Raw genomic sequence first — 19,787 nt, forward strand, 5'->3', positions numbered from 1 at the left:
CCCCCCCCCTCCCCTCCAACGCCCACCCGCCCCACATAAGCCTCGAACGGTGGCCGAGAAGGCGGGGGTGTGGCCAGCAAACAAAACAAAGGGGGGCATTTACGAAACGCGAAGCGGGAATCCAAACGGTCCGCTTCGGAAAGGCTGCTGGCAAAGCGGCGACAAACGTCATCATCATCACCACCACCACAGCAGTGGCCGCTAAAGTTAATAACACAGCGGCGTTACAGCTTAGCTGATGGACTTCTAGCAGTGCAGCGCCCGTACCCGTGGCATGCGTTACGAATGGACATTCAAAATCGTTCGTAAAACTTTAAGCGAGCACAGGTGTTGGTTGTTTGGTGCTGCTCGCTTGGACGACGACGACGACGATGATTCCTGGGCGCGCAAATGGGCTCCGCGCGGCGGGAGATGCTCCAGCCGGCGTCGGGACACGGATCGCCACGAGGCTCGGCGCGCCTGGTCTGCCGGTCGAATGCACGGGGGGAGAGGCCGGCCGAGGAGGAGGAAGAGGGGCGCGTAGAGACGAGACCAGAGCTCTGCTCGCCGAGGTGCGGCAGCTGTACGAGGCGAAGCTGCGGAGGCTCGAAGAGGCGGAGCTGGCGGGGCAGGACACGCTCAGGGTGAGCTGGGGCTCGGATTGATGTCGTCGGTGATTGAGTGAGTGAGTTGGGTGGGCGAAGGATTTGGTGAATGAATGGATGAGGCAGTGGGGAAGTCGAGGACGGTTTGATTGATGGGTTGACAGTGGGCGTGCGAGTGGGTGAATGAATGAATGATGGGGTATTGAATGAATGAATGAGCGGGGGAAGTGAGCCGGAGAGACATTTGAATTAACCGATTCCCTAATATATGTGTAACTGGGTCAATGAATGAATGATGGGGCATTGAATGAATGAATGAGCGGGGGAAGTGAGCCGGAGAGACATTTGAATTAACCGGTTGACTGAATAGGCGTGTGACTGGGTCAATGAATGAATGATGGGCCATTGAGTGAATAAATGAGACATTGGGTGAGTCGAAGAGCCATTTGAATTAACCGGTTGACTGAGTAGGCGAGCGAGTGGGTCAATGAATGAATGAATGTGCCATTGAGTGAATGAGGCAGTGGTTGAGCCAAAGAGCCATTTGAATTAACCGGTTGACTGAGTAGGCGTACGAGTGGGTCAATTAATGAATTAGTGTGCCATTCAGTGAATGAATAACCCAGTGGGTGAGCCAAAGAGCCATTTGAATTAGCCGCTTAACTGAATAGGCGAGAGAGTGGGTCAATGAATGAATGAATGATGGGCCACTGAGTGAATGAATGAGCCAGTGAGTGAGCCGAAGAGCAATTTGAATGAACAGGTTACTAAATAGGTGTGGGATTGGGTAAATTAATTGCCATTTTAGTGAATGAATGAGCGGAGGAGTGAGCAGACGAGCCAATTAATGAACATGTTAATGAAGAAGTTTAACGGTTGAGTGACTGAGCGAGCGAGCCGTCATGATGGTGAATTAATAAGCCACCTGCCTATCCAGATGCGTGAGCGAGTGTTGCTCACCTCAATTAATTAATGACCCAGCGAGTGAATACATACATGGGCCAGTGAATTAATGAATGAGGCATTGAATGAATGAAGTAATGAGGCAGTTAATAAAGGAATGATTTTATATAGTGAATGAATGAGCCTGTGAGTGAATAAATGAAAGTGAATGAATAAGCCGGTGAGAATGCAGCAATTAATGAATGAGCCGGTGTATTGATGAGCCGGGGAGCCAGGTGACCTGCCCCTACTGGACATCTGCGAAAAAAAATAGCTTCATGGCTCATCGGATTTCTCCAATATAAACAAATATTTTTTATTCTGAATAAAGTGATTAGCCGAGTGAGCGAGTAAATCAATGACGTCCTACCTTGCGTGGTTGGTGGTTGGGGGGGGGGGTCACCCTAAGATGCGGGAGCGGCTGCTGCGCTCGTACGTGGGTGACCTGGAGGAGCAGAACGAGCTGCTGCTGGAGGCGGCGGAGGACGCGGAGAGGGAGGCGAGCGCCAGGGTGGAGCGCCTCTCCGAGCGCCACCAGCGGGGCCACCACAACCTCCAGGTGACGCGCGGGCACGCTGTGGTGCAGAGGGTGGAGAGGGTGGAGATGGTGGAGATGGTGGAGATGGTGGAGTGGTTGGAGAGGGTGGAGAGGGTGGAGTGGTTGGAGTGGGTGGAGAGGGTGGAGTGGTGGAGAGGGTGGAGTGGGTGGAGAGGGTGGAGAGGGTGGAGTGGTTGGAGAGGGTGGAGAGGGTGGAGAGGGTGGAGTGGTTGGAGAGGGTGGAGTGGGTGGAGAGGGTGCAGTGGTGGAGAGGGTGGAGTGGGTGGAGAGGGTGGAGAGGGTGGAGTGGTTGGAGTGGTTGGAGTGGGTGGAGATGGTGGAGTGGGTGGAGAGGATGGAGATGGTGGAGTGAATCGCCTAGTTGGCCAGGTGGCTCTGGTCAGAGTGCTGAGCTGGCATAGCAGAGGTCCTGGGTTTGAACCCAGAAGTAGCTCTGATATCCGCTTCCATGGACCGCTGTGCTGTGTATGCGATATTGCCGAACGGATTCTTGGTCTCGAGACGTGGCACCGACAGCACAACCGGAACGAAGTTGATGGGAAAAGGCAAACGATGGATAAGCAGTGATTAACGCACCCAACGCGCGTGTGAAGATGGCGCATTGCTCGGGTGCACTTAGGGTTGACGGCAGGCTTTCGTCGTCACACAGGAGGCGATCGAGAGGGCCACGGAGAACCAGCAGGAAGCGGAGAGGCTCGCCACCGATAACAGGAACCTGGAGGTCATGGTAAATGTACGTCCGCATACTAGATGCACGTCCACACCAATCGCAAGATACGGCCGCCCAAGATTGTGCAGTGCACTTTCACGTGAAGTCGGAGAGTTCACGCGGCTCGTTGGAAGCTAAATCCGTTTGTCTAAGTTGGCTGGCGAAAATCTCTTTCAAACGACCACCGCTGCAGTTTGTTGATTACATAAAAATAAAACAATAAAATAATTCTCACGACGTTTCAGACGCTGTCTTCTCGACAGACCTGTTCTTCACTTGAGGACGGCTGCTTGCGTTGTGGCTGAAACGTCGTGAGAATTATTTAATTATATCTTTATTATTTTATTATTTTCATTCTACGTGACTTTACCAAAATAACCAAGAAGATGAATCCCTGCAGTCACGAAAGCTATAAATCGAAAAATACTGTTCAGAACTGTCTGTAATTGAATAGAATCTTTCACCACGTGTATCGAAGTGCTCATTACGAATTATAATTCACAAGGTCCCAAACTCATGTCGTTGACCAAACATAGGACGTGACAAACATTTTCAGTCCATCCCATCGACTTTCCAAACAGTTATTAGTGTCTGTCATGATCACTGACGTCATCATCTCGGCGCATTCCGTCAAGTCTTGTGAGGGCGATGATACCCGAGCCCACGGTGCCATTTGTGCCAGGCTAGGTGTCCCAGGCAGCGCAGCCCGGAGTGAGTGTTTCCGTGTTGTTTTCTTTCTCCGTTATTCGTCTCGGTGTGTCCCGTCGCCTCCTGGCAGGACCTGCGCTCGCAGTTGGCGTGGCGACACCAGCGGCTGGAGGAGGAGGAGAGGGAGGGGCCCCTGCTTGGCAAGCTGGGGGTGTCTGATCTGTGGCCTGCATCGGCTCGAAACGCTCAGCGATGGGGGTGAGTCCATGCGCTCGTCTGAAATTCCGCAGCCCCTACGAGGTAGTTAACATCTCGCCCCGGTGGCGAGATGTTATCTGCCTCGTCTGGTATACAGGAGGTCGTGGGTTCGATCCCGACCCTGACGCCTGTATAATGAAATTGGAGTTTTGCACGTTCTTCGCCTGGTCGTGTGGATTTTTCTCCAGGTCTCTAAAATCGATGTGTGTTTTAGAAAGCCATTTCGTTGAGCTATCATTTGTGGCCAGGTCACTTCTGCAAGAGAGCTGTATAGCTCAGTGGGCCTTACATGGTATGAAAATAGTATAAAAAAAATCACTCCAAGCCCTTCAAACCGATGACAGCTCTAATTCTGGATGGCGCAACTCCTCGTTGACCAAAAACGTCACTGAACGCAACCTGGTAACTGACCCCGAGCGGTGAAGACCTTCCACGGAAAACTTGGACAACCCTCGACCGCTTGAGGACACGGCCAGGGAAGACGATGCGGCCACTTGCTCCACAAGTGGAGCGTGAGGAGCAGTACAATGGTGACTGTGGTCACTACTCAAGTCAGACGATCTCCCCACCTTCCGAACTCCTGGCCCTGGGAGATCCATGCACGTGGCATCGCGACCACTCACTCTGCCTCATCTGAAGCCATTGAATGGATTGCTAACCTCGACATTAAACTACGACTGCTTCCCCAGCCATACGGAGAAGAAGGGTGTATATAATTTCAACCCCGTGGTACAATTTCTATTATGGCATCCATGGAAAAGTAAATCCCCTCTGGGTCATAATAGCATGCATTATATTAGAGTTTGGGTTTAAGGTGTCTGCCCAAGGGTTCTTACAACACCGTTTCAATTGGATTGTGTATGTCGTAAGGTACAAGGATAATAGGCTCACGCACAACATCATTGCAGGTGCGACAGAATATGTATTTATACTGGCGGAATCCGATGAGCTATACGACTCTTTCTCGCAGATGTTCAGGAGGAAGAAAAATTGCCCAAACTCGCTGGGGGCATTACATTATCGTGGGGGGCAGGAGTAAGGCGGGGGGGGCGAGGGGGTGGTGGGGGCAAGGGGGGGGGAGGACGGAGGGCGAAGGTTGGGGGGGGGTTTAAATGATCGTATACAGACCCCGGGGTCAGAATTCTACAGGGACCATGAAGTACTTCGCACTGGCCGAAGGATGATGACGATGGGATCCTGATGGTGGCCGCCCCCTCTCCGCGTGCGCAGGCGTGACTCGGAGCTGGAGGAGATGAGGACCCGCCTGGCGTCCAGGGAGGAGACGATCGTGTGCCTGCGCAAAGAGGTGGCGCGCCTGTCCGGTCAGCCGAGCTTGCCGGCGCGGCAGGTAGGCCGCCACTTGCCGCCGTGCCGTACTCGAACGCTCGGGAAGACGCTCCAGTACGATTCAGTCTTTGGTGTAAAGTTGTGTTACCATTTGGGATTTACCCTATTAAGGTTGGGTACACCGGAGGGGCACGGTGGCGAGATGTTAACTCGCTCGCCTGGTATGCAGGAGGTCGTGGGTTTGATCCTAATCCCTGACGCTTGCTGTGTATTTGAACTTTGCCGTTTGTCCCCTTGGTCTTGTTTTTTTCTCCAGGTCCTCCGGTTTTTGTCTCCACATTTATAAACATGTGTTTATGGCAGGTCATGGTATTTCATGCCATCTCTGCTCGTTATTGAGTTCATTATATATTTTTGGGATAATTGTCATTTCATCTCTGTGTTTATGCATTAATGTTCATGCGACATGTTCATTTTTTTGTCGGATTTGTGCCACTCAGCCTATGAATTATAATAAAGTGGGCTTGGGTAGGACAACGTCATGGCCAGAGGGGATGACGGCCGATGGTCAGGAATAGTGACGGAGTGGCCGTCACGGAATGAAACACGTCCGGGTGGATGTCCACCGAGGAGATGAAGCAATGAATTCAGCCGATGTATGCACTGTATGTATGTATGTTGAAATTCTTTCGCACCGTACGTAGCCAACTGTGCATATCGGAGTTGCGGGTGAGGACAACAAACCAAACACAAAAATCAGTTTCAAATAAATTAGTTTTCAATCTTAGATTTAAAATCTAGATTGTGTGTCGGTGCTGGCGTGGATTGTTACATCGCTGTTGTTACACCGTGAAAGATGATGACGACTTGCAAGAAGCCTTCACCCAGCAGTGGATTAATCAACGTTTGACGATGTTAATGATGATTGTAATCCCTGCGGTGCAGGCGCTGTCGAGGCCAGAGGCGGAGGTGGCCCGTGTGAGTGAGCTCCACCGTGGGGCTCTAGAGGAGACGGTACGCCTGCAGGCCAGGCTGGAGGCACAGCGGGTCACGTGGGATAGCGAGCGGGAGGTCCTGACCACGGAGGTGAGTGGATGGAATCCAGTGCAGCTCTCCGACGCGGTTCCGGGTTGTACCACGTATTGTCCGACGTTCCGTTGCACGTCCTGGGAGCTTCTTCATTCCGTTGCCGAATAAGATGCCACCACTGTGGAAGTCGGCGGTTGGCCGTCAGGTTTTCATCAGTTTTGGGCAAACTTTTTGATAAATTTCGATGAATTATCAACAGTGCAAGTCCCGAATAGCAATGCAACTTTAAACTAAATTGCAAATTGAGATTGTGTCAACTTTACGCGCGTTATCATAGCCGCACGTCACAGACGGATGGACAGAGCTGATGCATTCACGTCTTCTGACTTTTTGCTGGGAAACGCTCATAAAGAACGTCAGGCTCGTGCCGATTCCTGCCTTGGCTCTCGCCCTCACAGATCGCGAGGCTGGAGGGCGACGTGCGCCAGCTGAAGTCGCGACACAGGGAACTCGTGGACGAGCTCTCGGAGGCACGGAGTCAGGCGAGTCCCGCGAGTCTCCCCCGCAGTCACGACGACGATTTTTGTACGGCCAGTGATGAGCAAACTATGATGAGAGATTCAGTTTGTGATTTTGTGGCCGTTCAGTTTCTTTTTGAGAGGTGGTGAATTGCAGATACACCAACACCTGCACATTTATATTTTGGGGCGGAGTGAAATTATACGGTCCACGGTTTGGTGTTCGCAGCCGCGTACAAGGGGTAACGTCTTTGATTCGGCATCAGGTATCCGCCCGCATCTTCCATGGTTTGTGCGGTTCCGGTTAAGCACTGCCCTTTTTTTCCCAGTGACAGATCGCAGCCGGGACAGCGCGGCGGCGGGGGGGTCGTCGATCCGGTGTTTTCTGGGAAAGTTGCTCGAATCTCACGAGTTGTTTCCGCGCCGTTTCGAAGCTCAAATCGCCGCGCTCGGAGTTCGTGCCGCGTGTTTTTCAAGACGGCTTCGTGGTCCTCCCGACCGTGCGCGTGCGGCGAGATTGTTCACCACTTTTGTTTTTGGCTGCTTTAAATTTCCACGTGGTGATAAGCCACTTTGTTGAGCTATCATTTGTGGTCAAGCTGCTTCTGAAAGAGAAGCTAATAACTCAGTGGGCATTACCTGGTAAGATAAAAAATTTTGTAATTTTTTTACCTTTCGTATACTTAATTTCTCCAGAATATGTTTGTGAAACATAGCCCCTTCCTGATAGCCTTGCACTATAACAATTGCGTGAATAACAATGTGCTTGTAATTTGATAAGATGCTTTTTTTTATGCAGAGAACATATTTTCCTTCCAGAAGGCTCTTTGAAAATGTAGTCGCTTAGAATCATCTTAAGGAAGACTGTTCTCCATAGCAATACATGACTACCCAGGAAACAGAAAACATTAGCGGCCATTCACAATAATCTTCCAGAAGACATCTCTTGCCACTTTTAAGAAGTCTGTTCATTTATAATCATCGTCTGGAAGACAGCCCCTTCACAGCAATGCCGTATTCTCCTGATTCCCACTCTTTTTCCAAAATGACTCCAACGCTTGAGGTACGGCGTACTTTTAGAAACGCAACTCGGAGAATGCGGTATATGTTAGCATTACATTTATATGTTATTGTGTTATTTATCATTGCAACTGTCACTACTTATGATGATGACGACGACGACGATGATGATGATGATGATCATGGGACTAAATTTCATTCTCGGTTATGCTTTGGCTTCGGGCTCCCGTCGACTGCTCAGGTCACCGAGTCCAACCAGGTGTTGATGGACACGCGGCAGGAGCTGAGCACCGCGCGGATGGGTTTACGCGATGCCCAGGACCAAGCGGGTGACCTGGCGGGGCAGCTGGGAGGCTCCGAAGCCCAATGCAGGGCGTTGGCCCAGGAGGTACGGCGCGGTGCCTCGGATCGCCGGGCCAATCGCGGGGGTGACGTGGTTGGTTAAGAGTCGGCCTGGGTAGGACACGCCCTCATGAGGAGGGACAATGGCCGGTCGTCAAGACTAACGAGACGGGAGTGGCAGCCAAGAGGTGGGAACCACGCCGGAGATTCGAGCGATCAAATCGGCCCGTCTAGCAGGTGTGCTCGGTGTTACGTCGCAGGACCATGAAAAACGGTAGAGGCTTTTGGAGGCCTTCATCCAGCAGTGGATTTATCGTGCCTGACTTTGGTGGTGGTGGTCGCCCGGTAGCTTTGGGGGTCGGAGCACTAAGCTGGCACTGCCGAAATGTCGGCTTCACATTTGGCTTATCGGCCGTGTGCGAGGTAGAAGTGTGATGGGGGACAGGCCTGTGACTGGGACAGGCCAGGCAATAGGGCGCGGGCCGCGGTCGAGGGAGCTTCGGTGTTGTCGCGATGGCTGAGCAGCGCTGTCGGCGGCTGTCTGGCCACGTAGACGAGCCGCCTGGAGGGGGAGGTTTCCGCGCTGCGCTCGGCACTCGACGGCGCGGAGGGCACGGTGCGGGAGCGCGAGGGCGAACTTCGGCGCCTGAGGGGCGAGCGGGACGAGGCTCGCGCTCACTTCGAGGAGGAGCACGGCCAGGTGAGAGACGCACCCCGTGGCCAGGTGAGAGCGACACACCTGGGGAGCGCATCCGTTTCGAGTCGCTGTGCGCGCAGCAGAGGTCGCAAACGGGTTTTGATTCCTTACCCGTACCCGGCCGCACCAGGGTCGCAAATGGGTACCCGTACCCGGTCGGGTACGGGTAGCCGTTTCCTACCCGTACCCTACCCGAAATGAGTGACAAACGGTTACTCACCAGTGACTCACGGCCTACCCGTACCCGGCCGCACCAGGGTCGCAAACGGGTACCCGTACCCGTACCCGGCCGGGTACGGGTAGCCGGGTATTGGGTAGGGTACGGGTATCGGGTACCCGGTTGCGACCTCTGGCGCGCAAAAGGAGGATGACCAGTTGGCGGCTCCCGTGAGCGGGACGCCTCTGCCGGGTCGTGACGTTGAGGCCTTTCTCCCCGTGCGGCCCCAGCGGGCGAAGGCCGAGGAGAAGGCGCATCGGGTGGCGGCCGAGGCCTCCGGGGAGGTTTCTCGGCTGCAGGCGGCCGTGGCCGGGAGCCGTCAGCTGGAGCAGGAGGTGTCGCGCCTGCAGCAGGCACTGGAGAGAACCATCTCGGCCCTGGAGGAAGCGCACAAGACCTCCGGCGGAGAGGTAAGGCACACACCCCATGCTGCAGATGCAAGTTCCATCCGTTGATTTATTCGTTTTTTAGTTAATTAATTCATCCATCCACCCATTCATCAATCCATTTCTGCATCAAGCCATTCATTTTGTCTTTTAATTTATCCATCCATGAATTCATCTTCAATCCGTTCAATCGTCTATTCATTTATCTATTAATGTATTCATGCATCCATTTCGTACTTCATCCATCTAATCATTCATGTATTCATCCATTCTTCCACCCTGCTCTTCATTCATCCGTACATCCTTTGGTCTGTTTCTTCATCCGTACATCCATCCGGATATTCCGCTCGCGGATAACGATTGTGAACCGTGTGTTTATGCTCCTCCGCCGGCTGTGACGTCCTCAGATCCAGCAGAAGGACAAGAGGATCTTTCAGCTACAGGAGGCCCTGGGAGAGGCTCAGAAGCGACACGAGGTCTGCTACAGGGAGGTAGGGCAGCAACATTCTGTCGTGCAATCGTTAAATAAGAATTGCATGAAAGGTAAAGGTGCAGCCCTGCAGTTACTTGCAAACGCCACTGCTGGCAGAAGGGCCTCCGCTAGAGGGAGCTTTAGAGAGCACCTCCACAAGGCATTTAGTCCTCCTCTTCCACGCTGGCCAAAGCTTTTGAAAGAGGTGGAAGGGCCCACACTTTACCCCACCACATGCCACCTGCCCATCGACTTCGGTGTGCCCGTTTACGCTGCTGGGAGGACGGAGGCAGTGACGGGGTATTTTAAAATCTCGCCAAATTTATTTTTGACTGCCTCTCCGCCAGGAGATGGAGTCGAACAGGCGACCTCTGGGTTGCAAGGTCGGCGTGCTAAACGTTACTGCGGCTAGCAGCGCCTTATTCCAAGGTGCTTTACAGCAGTTGTAAAATTGCACGTAAGATGATAGTGGTTGAGATAAAGAGTGGGGCTGTTGTTACGAGTGGAGGTGTAGTGACGGTGACAGTTAGGAGAACAGGCGGGAGAGGTTAAAGAGGGGTTAGGGTAGTGATAGGGGTTGTGATAGGGGTAAGGGTAGTGATAGGGGTTGTGATAGTGGTAGTGATAGGGGTTGTGATAGGGGTAAGGGTAGTGATAGGGGTAGTGATAGTGGTAGGGGGAGTGATAGGGGTTGTAATAGGGGTAGTGATAGGGGTAGTGATAGTGGTAGGGGTAGTGATAGTGGTAGGGGGAGTGATAGGGGTTGTAATAGGGGTAGTGATAGGGGTAGTAATAGTGGTAGGCCTGGTCGTAGCCGGGGGGCGGGGGCAGGGAGTAGCAGTAGCAGGAGGGGCTCGGCAAACTTGTTTACCTTTCCTATACCTTGAACTCCTATTGTGTGCTTGTATTGTTTGTTGTTGTAACATTCTGACCTGCCCCTCCTGGACATATGTGAAAAGAGCTTTAGAGCTCATCGGATTCCTCCAGCACGAATAAAGATTCCGATTGTGAGATTGACATGCAGGCAGACGCTGTTTAGCGCGACCGCCCCGTAAGAACGCCGTGTCAACGTGCATCTCGGTCCATGAGCGCCAATGGGCGAGGTCGTGCCATGCGATCGCACGCGCGCACACCGCGCCGCGCGGCGTGAAACCCCCTCGTTCGCTGTGCCCGGCGACAGCTGCAGGGCCGCGAGGGCGTCCTGGGCCAGGTGCAGGACCAGGCGAGTCGCCTGGGCGAGGAGATGGCGCGCCATGCGCGCGAGGTGGCGCGCTTGGGCGGCGAGCGCGACCGCATGGGGATGGAGCTCACGCTGCTGGGAGAGAAGCACCGCACCGCCCAGCAGGAGGTGAGCGGCAAGGCTCCCGCCGGCGCGCGGAGGCCTCGCGATCGCAAAGGCAACGTTCGCCCGTCTGGCGTGTTCCGGAGCGTCGGGGGCAAGCGCCTTCGCCGGCACTCACCGACCACACTTCCGCGCCGCCTTTTGTAACACGCGCACGTGCGGTGCCGCACGGCGTGACCGTGAGCCGCTCGCACCCTGTCGCAGGTTTCCCACCGGGACCAACTCATCCTGAGCCTCAAGACGGAGCTGAACATCGCCGAGGAGAAGCACCGCGGAGCGCAGCAGGAGGTGCCGGCACGCGTGCTCGCCCGCCCGCCCGCCCCGTGGGGTGGCCCGGTGTTTCGTAATGTGTCGAACTAAAGCACAGTGCTCGATATGAAACTAAATTACATTCCCCCCCCCACCACCCCAAAAGAAATGTAATCAACGTTAAGTGAGTGTTATTTATCAGTTTTTGTTTCTAAGTGTTTTTACTATTTTATTAATTTATATGTTACCAGGTAAGGCCCACTGAGCTGATCAGCTCTATTTAAGAAGCGACCGAGCTATCACAAATTATAGCTTATCACATGGACATTTATAGCAGCCAAATACTCTAAACGCTCGCCCGATACTAAATGTGGAGGGGAAAAACCGGAGGACCCGGAGAAAAATCCACGCGACCACGGGGAGAGAGAGCGTACAAACTCCAAACATACAGCAGGCGTCAGGGTCGGGATCGAACCCGCGACCTCCTGCATACCAGGCGAGGTAGTTAACACGTCACCACCATTATCACTGCTTACTGTGGCGAATCAGTCCGCTTGGAGGATCTTCGGCCTGTTAAATAAAACCCCGCCAGTGAAAACCTCCCTTGATTGACAGGGAACGTTTTGTACTTTCACTGACCCCTGGCCTATACCTTGTCGTCAGCTGGTCCATGTGGCTCCTGGTCTCGGATCAAATACTGCAACCTGCGTGTGTGTCAGAGGTCGCAATCGGGTACCCGATACCCGTACCCTACCCGATACCCGGCTACCCGTACCCGGCCGGGTACGGGTACAGGTTTCCGTTTGCGACCCTGGTGCGGCCGGGTACGGGTAGGCCGTGAGTCACTGGTGAGTAATCGTTTGTCACTCATTTCGGGTAGGGTACGGGTACGGGTAGGGTACGGGTACCCATACCCGGCCGGGTACGGGTACCCATTTGCGACCCTGGTGCGGCCGGGTACGGGTAAGGAATCAAAACCCGTTTGCGACCTCTGGTGTGTGTGCTTGGTAGTGTAGCGGTCAGCGCGCTGCGCTACGAACCCGGCCGTCCGAGTTCGATTCCCTCCCACGGCCAACAGCAGTGACGATTATCTGAATTGGTCATGGACCTTCCCTAGGTCGACTCGGCCTCAAATGAGTACCTGGTGCGGTAAATAAACATCGATACTTGGGAGACAAAGGCGGTCGGGCGTGGTGCTGGCCACCCACCCCCTCGTGTACCGTTCCGGCCTTCATAGGTGCTCGCTAACAGCACTTGCCCCTACAGTCTGTTAAGGCTACACGGGGGATCTCTGTGTGTTTGCGTGGAGCTCGTGGGCCGCGAGCGGGAGCTGCTGGCGCTGCAGGAGGAGGTGCCGCGTCTCCGTGGCGATGCGAAGGACGCGCGATTGCGCTGCTCCGAGCTCGACGAGCTGCTGAGCCAGGAGCGGCGAGCGGTGGCACAGCTTCAGCAGCGACTGACGGAGAGCGAGGACAAGGTGGGACGCTCTCTCTCTCTCTCACTGCTTTCTCACCTCTCACCAATCTCTACCCACCCTCTCACCATTCCCTCTCACCGCTCTGCTGCTGCTGTTGATGATCCTAGTGCACCGTGGCTGGAGACGCACAGAGCCTTGCGCAGGGATTCGAGCTCGGATGATCGGTCGTTTAGGTGCATCTTGAAATTAATCTGAGATTAGATTGGTAACCTGTGGAGGGATTGACGGTGACTGAGACGATGATGATATTGACCGTGATAGCGACGCAGTTGAATTTAGAACCTTACACGTGTGAATTTCGACGCACGCCGATTGTCATCTTGACGAATCGTCGTCGCACTCCTGCCTTCCCCGCTCGCTCCCCCACCCCAACCCCCCCGTCCCCTACCACTGATTTCCCCCCCCCCCCTCCCTCCAGCTGCGCGATGCAGAGGAGGCCTCGCGGCGTTCGCGGGAGGCGCTGGACGAGGTGGGGCGCCAGCGCGCGACCGAGACGGAGCAGAGTGAGCGGCGCGTGGCCGAGCTGCGTTCCGAGGTGTCGGCGACTCGCGGAAGCCTGGATGAGGCCTCGGAGCAGCTCGCCGACGCGAGGGCTCTGGCCGGGGCCGCGGCCCGTGAGCTGGAGGCCACCGCGGAGCGGCTGCGGAGAGCCGAGGAGCAGGCAAGAGAGGCGGAGAGCGTGCGGGAACATGCGCGCGCGAGTCGAGCCGCCCAGCAAGCGATGCGATGAATTGTCAACGTTTATTGTCTTGATTTGATTCAATATTTTTTTTTTATCGGTCTGTTTCTCACTTAAATTTCGATTTAAAGCTTTCGTGACTGCAGGGATTCATCTTCTTGGTTCTTTCGGTAAAGTCACGTAGAATGGAAATAATAAAATAATAAAAATAAAACCAATAATAAAAATAAAACATGATAAAATTATTCTCACGACGTTTCGGCCACAACGCAAGTAGCCGTCCTCAGGTGGAGAACAGGTCTGTCAAGGAGACAGAGTCAGACTGTTACCTGCGTGAGTCTGACTCTGTCTCCTCGACAGACCTGTTCTCCACCTGAGGACGGCTACTTGCGTTGTGGCCGAAACGTCGTGAGAATTATTTAATGATGCTTTATTTTTATTATTTTATTATTTCCATTCTACGTGACTTTACCGAAAGAACCAAGAAGATGTTTCTCACTTGTTCTATCATGATTGTACGATGACTACGGTGACGATTGTGACGATTTTGATGACGGTGACAATGATGACGCCGCCGTCCTCCCGATCGGCAGGCGTCGCGCAAAGCGGCCGAGCTCTCCGCGCTCGACGCCGAGTCGTCGCAGCTGCGCCGGCGACTCGAGGCGGCGGAGGAGGACGGGCGGGCGGCCCGCGCCGACGCCGACGAGCTGCTGCGCGAGCAGCGCACCGTCGTTCAGCGAGCGGCGCTGCTGGAGGCGCGGCTCGCCCAGCTCGAGGAGGAGAGGGAGCGACTCGGGACCGAGGTGCGACCGACTCGCCCCCCCCCACCCCCCTCAACCGTCGTCGTCAGTGTGGGGTGGTGAACGTGACCCCGCGCCCGCTTACAGCTAGGAGCTGTCCAGCCTCGACGCCTGCTTTGCTTCCGATATCTCTCGAGATTGCATGCGTTCCGGGTGATGCATATTTACAAGCTGACACGATAACGAGGAAGATGAATCGTGTATATTTGTAGATTCCTGAACGCTTTCCAAATTGCATTCGTCCTTGAAAGTACTTAATTAGCAGTATAAACGGTACGCTTGAAGCTGTGGAACCAGATGGTGGCACACACAATGATGTTATCGCCTTGGCATGTTTTGCGATACCCTTTGATAAATGTTTCCGTTTTTTTCTTTTGTAAACGAAAAGTCACGGAACTTTTTATTGATATTTGTTCCGCACCTCTGATTAGTACGGTGCAATAGAAGTTCAACGTTTAAACGGCTGCCGTTAAACTTAAACAGGGCTGCTCTATTCCCTGACCCGCTGAACGGTAACGTTAATGGTTCAGGCACGGAGTTAGTGACGGGCGTAAAAGCATACAACCACGTACGATTATCTTCAGCAGACACGGACGGACAGAGTCGTCGCACCGACGCTTTCTTCAACCTCGCTTTGAAAGCGTCGCAACGCTTTGCCCCGTGCCCCCGCGTCGATTCCGCAGCTTGGCAGGGGCAGGGACGTGGAGCGGCGACTGGGCGCGGAGCTGGAGCGAGCGCGGGCGGAGCTGGACGGAGCCGAGCGGCGATCGCAGGCGCTGCGAGAGCGAGCCGAGGGGCTCGCCGTCGAGTTAGCGGAGAGCCGGGACGTGGGGCGCGCGCGCGACGCGGCCTCCATCGCACTCTCCAAGAGCCTCGCGCAGAGCCAGCAGCAGGTACGGGGGCGGGGGGGGGCGGGGGTGTGGCGCCCACCGGCTCTGCCCGCTGTTGCGCGGCTTTCACGCGTCGAAAAGAAATCGCGAGTGAAGGAAGAATTTCAACTCGTGTGACCGCGCTATGTTCGCTCGCCCTCGTCGAGAGAGAGAACGGCTCGGAGGTGCGTGGAACAGCAGACGAGCGGGACGGCAGCCAGGCAGTGAGCCGGCACTATCAACAGTTGCCCAAGCTCTGAGGTCCTCTATGTATTAAGTTGTTATTGAGTACATGTGGGAGGAAAGCGGAGCACCCGGAGAAAATCCACGTGTGCGAGTAGATCAATGTATCTATGTAGTTATTTATTTAGGGGTAACAGAGGATGAAAAATGATGCTTATCAGTTATGTAACACTTTCCAACATGTGTTTGCACTAGGTATTTAATCATCGGTATGGCATTCGATGGATAACTATTCGCAAATAGTCATTTATGTCCAAGTTTCAGGCGGCGCAAGTTGGCCGGTTTCCAATCGGACGAGGCCTACATTCACACTCGGATTCCCTCCATATCGAGTGTTCTAGTGGTCCGCCGTTACGGACTGACGGAACTAACAAACGTCTCTCTCTCTCCCCCTTCCGTTGTCGCCGGGGACGGCACCGGCGGCGGCGCCAGCTGGCGGAGTGCGAAGAGGACCTGCTGCGGGTGCGGACGGCTGCGGAGGCGTTCCGCGCGACGCACGCGCACTCCGACTCGGAGCACGAAGCCCTGCAGGGACATGCGCGCCAGCTGCTCACGGTGACAAACGCAACCGGAAAAACCCCCGCGGCCGCGCGCCGCGGGAGCCGGCCCGCAGATGAGACCCAAAAGGTCGAAGCCGGCGCGGAGTTTGCCGACCGAGTCGAATGCTGCTGTGAAGGCAGATGTGCTGAAACGTTTTTCTTTTTTGACGTGGAGAGACATGTGCGGTATTGAGAGGGTGTCGACAGGGAGTATGTAGGCACAGGTGACGTCAAATAATGAAGCTGAAATGGGCAACAGGTGTGATAATCGTGGGATCGTTTACGAATGGGTACAGCGGTTGCAATGAGACAAACATGCCTTGGCTTCGTATCGGAAGATGGCCGGTAAGGCACCATAAACGTCAGTCCTAGTCACACTACGGTCTTCGATTACCATTTTTTCCAGTCAATGGGACCGCGGCCTTTCGATGTACGCGATGCTCACTTATCGTCAGCTTCGTTTTTCATATAACGCTGAACAACATTTTTCGCATCATACTGCACTGGCAGAGGTGCACAAACACGCCTAATAAGAACTCAACACATTAGTCAACAACACTGTGGCCTAAAGAGGAACAAAAATATATAAAAATAGGGGACGTTTTGGGAAATGGCCCTTCGTCATAGCAGAGAGATCCATTGTCCCTGCTATGAAGACCAAATGTCATGTAACCATGTCTTTGTTTCACAAATGTGGAAGCGCTTTGAGTGTCAGATTTGTGCCAAAATTTATTTGACTTGCCAAACACTGTCTTTGCTTCACAAATTGATGTCTCCGATGGGCAGGAATTGGAATCGGTGAAGGCCGAACTGCAGGCCCGAACAAAGGCCTTGGAGGAGCAAGGGGCCAAACTGGCACAGGCGACCAATGAGAGAGACTCCCTGGCCGGGGAGGCGGACAGGCGAGAGGCCAGGCTTCACGGCCTGGAGATGGAGGCGTCCGAGGCGGTGGCCAGAATCCTCGTGCTGGAAGAGGACGTCGTGAACACTCGCAACCTCTGCCTGCACAAGGAGAAGGTGAGGAGGCCCAGCGCAGTCGCTAACCATTAAAAACTGTAACATAGCAAGAATGAGACTTTACTTCCTCAGGAAGCTGAACATTGGGCATTGTGCCAAACAACAAAAGACAAACGTGGTCGGGTGAGCGTTGGTAAGGCCACACCTCACACCCCCTTCTGCACTGTGCCAGCCTTAATAGGTGCTCGCTAACAGCACTTGCTCAAACGGGCTATACGGGCGACAGCCGCGACTAAACAACTGTACCTTTGTCTCTCCGCGTGCCGCCGCTTCCCTTTGCCAGGCTGCGGAGGAGGCACTGTGTCGCGTGGACCGTGCCGAGCGCGAGTCTGCGGGGTGGCGCGCCGAGGCCGAGGGCCTGCACGCCGACGCGCTCGCCCGCCAGGCCGAGTCGCAGGACCTGCGGGCGACGGCCGCCCGGCTCCGCGCCGACAGCGAGGCCGCCAAGGCCGCCAGCGATCGCTCGCGCTCCGAGCTGCAGGCGGCGCAGCGCCTCAACCGCGAGATGGGTGAGTAGCTCGCTTGCGACGCGAATGCTGCACACGTTGCTTGGGTCCAGGCCTTGTTTTTGCCGGAAGCGGACAAGGGGTTTGCCACGAACAGCGGGGGACCGTTGGAAACCATTTGTGTACGTACATTGAACTTCTTTAGCACCGTACGTCGCCAGCCGTGCTAATTGGAGGTTGCGGGATAATCGGAGGTGCGGGTAATGATCGGGACGCCACCACGCACTGACTTGTCACCGTCGTCAAGGCATTAAACCAAGTAAAGTTGAGTCAAGTTAAATAGTTGCTCATCCCGAGCTATTAATGCTTTGATATTTGCATTGCCTTTGTGCTGTTCGCATTTTGCCATTCTCTGGTCTAACACTGGTGCAGAGCCAAGGCCAGAAAGGAGAGGGGGGGGGGGTCTGATGTAGGCCAATCAGTTTCAAGGTCAATGTTATACCACAAGCAGCTGTTATTAATGCAGACTTGATGCCTTATGCCTGTTTGGTGTCCGAACATCTTAACACCTTAATAATAGAGTTTTTTTTTGTTAGATCGCGTAAATATAAATGTGTCGGTAAACCCGCCACCACCCGACATAGCCAATTAGCAAGGTTTGTCACGTAAACAAAAACATGCTAATACAATGTCTAACCCAATATTAGTCGCGAAATGCTACGTTTTAACCCTAACACCTACTGTATTATCGCCGGAAAGGGTAAATAGGCCTATTCTTTTTTCACCATCTTGAATCAAGTTGTTGTTTTTGTCATTGTCATAATTGGTTCTTTACCCTTCTATCTGGCAACAAAACTGACACCTTTTTGCAAGGAGTCATGTTTGCATAGACCGCAATACCTGCAGTCATAAATACAAACAAAAGACATAACTCTGATGATGTGCACTGTCCTTGAAGTTGATTGGTCCACACCCGAGACAGCTTTCCTTCGAGCCTAGTCTCATATGGGTTGGACCAGATGACGCCAAAAGGCGCACAACTCAAGGACAATGCACCATCAGAGTATGAGAGCTCGGGGCAAGCATCTACACTATGGGGACCTCATTTGCCAGTAAAAATATGATAATTGGTTCTTTACCCTTCTATCTGGCAACAAAACTGACACCTTTTTGCAAGGAGTCATGTTTGCATAGACCGCAATACCTGCAGTCATAAATACAAACAAAAGACATAACTCTGATGATGTGCACTGTCCTTGAAGTTGATTGGTCCACACCCGAGACAGCTTTCCTTCGAGCCTAGTCTCATATGGGTTGGACCAGATGACGCCAAAAGGCGCACAACTCAAGGACAATGCACCATCAGAGTATGAGAGCTCGGGGCAAGCATCTACACTATGGGGACCTCATTTGCCAGTAAAAATATGATAATTGGTTCTTTACCCTTCTATCTGGCAACAAAACTGACACCTTTTTGCAAGGAGTCATGTTTGCATAGACCGCAATACCTGCAGTCATAAATACAAACAAAAGACATAACTCTGATGATGTGCACTGTCCTTGAAGTTGATTGGTCCACACCCGAGACAGCTTTCCTTCGAGCCTAGTCTCATATGGGTTGGACCAGATGACGCCAAAAGGCGCACAACTCAAGGACAATGTTGCCAGATAGAAGGGTAAAGAACCAATTATCATATTTTTACTGGCAAATGAGGTCCCCATAGTGTAGATGCTTGCCCCGAGCTCTCATACTCTGATGGTGCATTGTCCTTGAGTTGTGCGCCTTTTGGCGTCATCTGGTCCAACCCATATGAGACTAGGCTCGAAGGAAAGCTGTCTCGGGTGTGGACCAATCAACTTCAAGGACAGTGCACATCATCAGAGTTATGTCTTTTGTTTGTATTTATGACTGCAGGTATTGCGGTCTATGCAAACATGACTCCTTGCAAAAAGGTGTCAGTTTTGTTGCCAGATAGAAGGGTAAAGAACCAATTATCATATTTTTACTGGCAAATGAGGTCCCCATAGTGTAGATGCTTGCCCCGAGCTCTCATACTCTGATGGTGCATTGTCCTTGAGTTGTGCGCCTTTTGGCGTCATCTGGTCCAACCCATATGAGACTAGGCTCGAAGGAAAGCTGTCTCGGGTGTGGACCAATCAACTTCAAGGACAGTGCACATCATCAGAGTTATGTCTTTTGTTTGTATTTATGACTGCAGGTATTGCGGTCTATGCAAACATGACTCCTTGCAAAAAGGTGTCAGTTTTGTTGCCAGATAGAAGGGTAAAGAACCAATTATCATATTTTTACTGGCAAATGAGGTCCCCATAGTGTAGATGCTTGCCCCGAGCTCTCATACTCTGATGGTGCATTGTCCTTGAGTTGTGCGCCTTTTGGCGTCATCTGGTCCAACCCATATGAGACTAGGCTCGAAGGAAAGCTGTCTCGGGTGTGGAC

General features: G+C 53.4%; 1 protein-coding gene across 1 annotated transcript in view; it reads left to right on the top strand.

The window, feature by feature from the left end:
• The first annotated feature begins 120 nt into the window (after nt 1-120).
• Nucleotides 121-19,787, top strand: part of LOC133354912 (rootletin-like) — a 47,222-nt gene continuing 27,555 nt past the window's right edge. The window contains exons 1-20 of the mRNA XM_061572096.1: nt 121-623; nt 1,936-2,085; nt 2,735-2,818; nt 3,573-3,700; nt 4,931-5,048; nt 5,933-6,073; nt 6,475-6,558; nt 7,796-7,942; nt 8,450-8,596; nt 9,041-9,220; nt 9,604-9,687; nt 10,849-11,016; nt 11,215-11,298; nt 12,569-12,736; nt 13,155-13,397; nt 14,009-14,218; nt 14,899-15,108; nt 15,760-15,882; nt 16,653-16,883; nt 17,167-17,392. Coding sequence (XP_061428080.1) covers nt 372-623; nt 1,936-2,085; nt 2,735-2,818; nt 3,573-3,700; nt 4,931-5,048; nt 5,933-6,073; nt 6,475-6,558; nt 7,796-7,942; nt 8,450-8,596; nt 9,041-9,220; nt 9,604-9,687; nt 10,849-11,016; nt 11,215-11,298; nt 12,569-12,736; nt 13,155-13,397; nt 14,009-14,218; nt 14,899-15,108; nt 15,760-15,882; nt 16,653-16,883; nt 17,167-17,392 — 3,178 coding nt within the window. The 5' untranslated portion in view covers nt 121-371. The remainder of the gene's footprint in view (nt 624-1,935; nt 2,086-2,734; nt 2,819-3,572; nt 3,701-4,930; nt 5,049-5,932; nt 6,074-6,474; nt 6,559-7,795; nt 7,943-8,449; nt 8,597-9,040; nt 9,221-9,603; nt 9,688-10,848; nt 11,017-11,214; nt 11,299-12,568; nt 12,737-13,154; nt 13,398-14,008; nt 14,219-14,898; nt 15,109-15,759; nt 15,883-16,652; nt 16,884-17,166; nt 17,393-19,787) is intronic.

This window comes from Lethenteron reissneri, chromosome 49 (assembly GCF_015708825.2).
Source record: "Lethenteron reissneri isolate LAM-NWPU_2019-01 chromosome 49, ASM1570882v1, whole genome shotgun sequence".
NCBI classification, from domain to species: Eukaryota; Metazoa; Chordata; class Hyperoartia; order Petromyzontiformes; family Petromyzontidae; genus Lethenteron; species Lethenteron reissneri.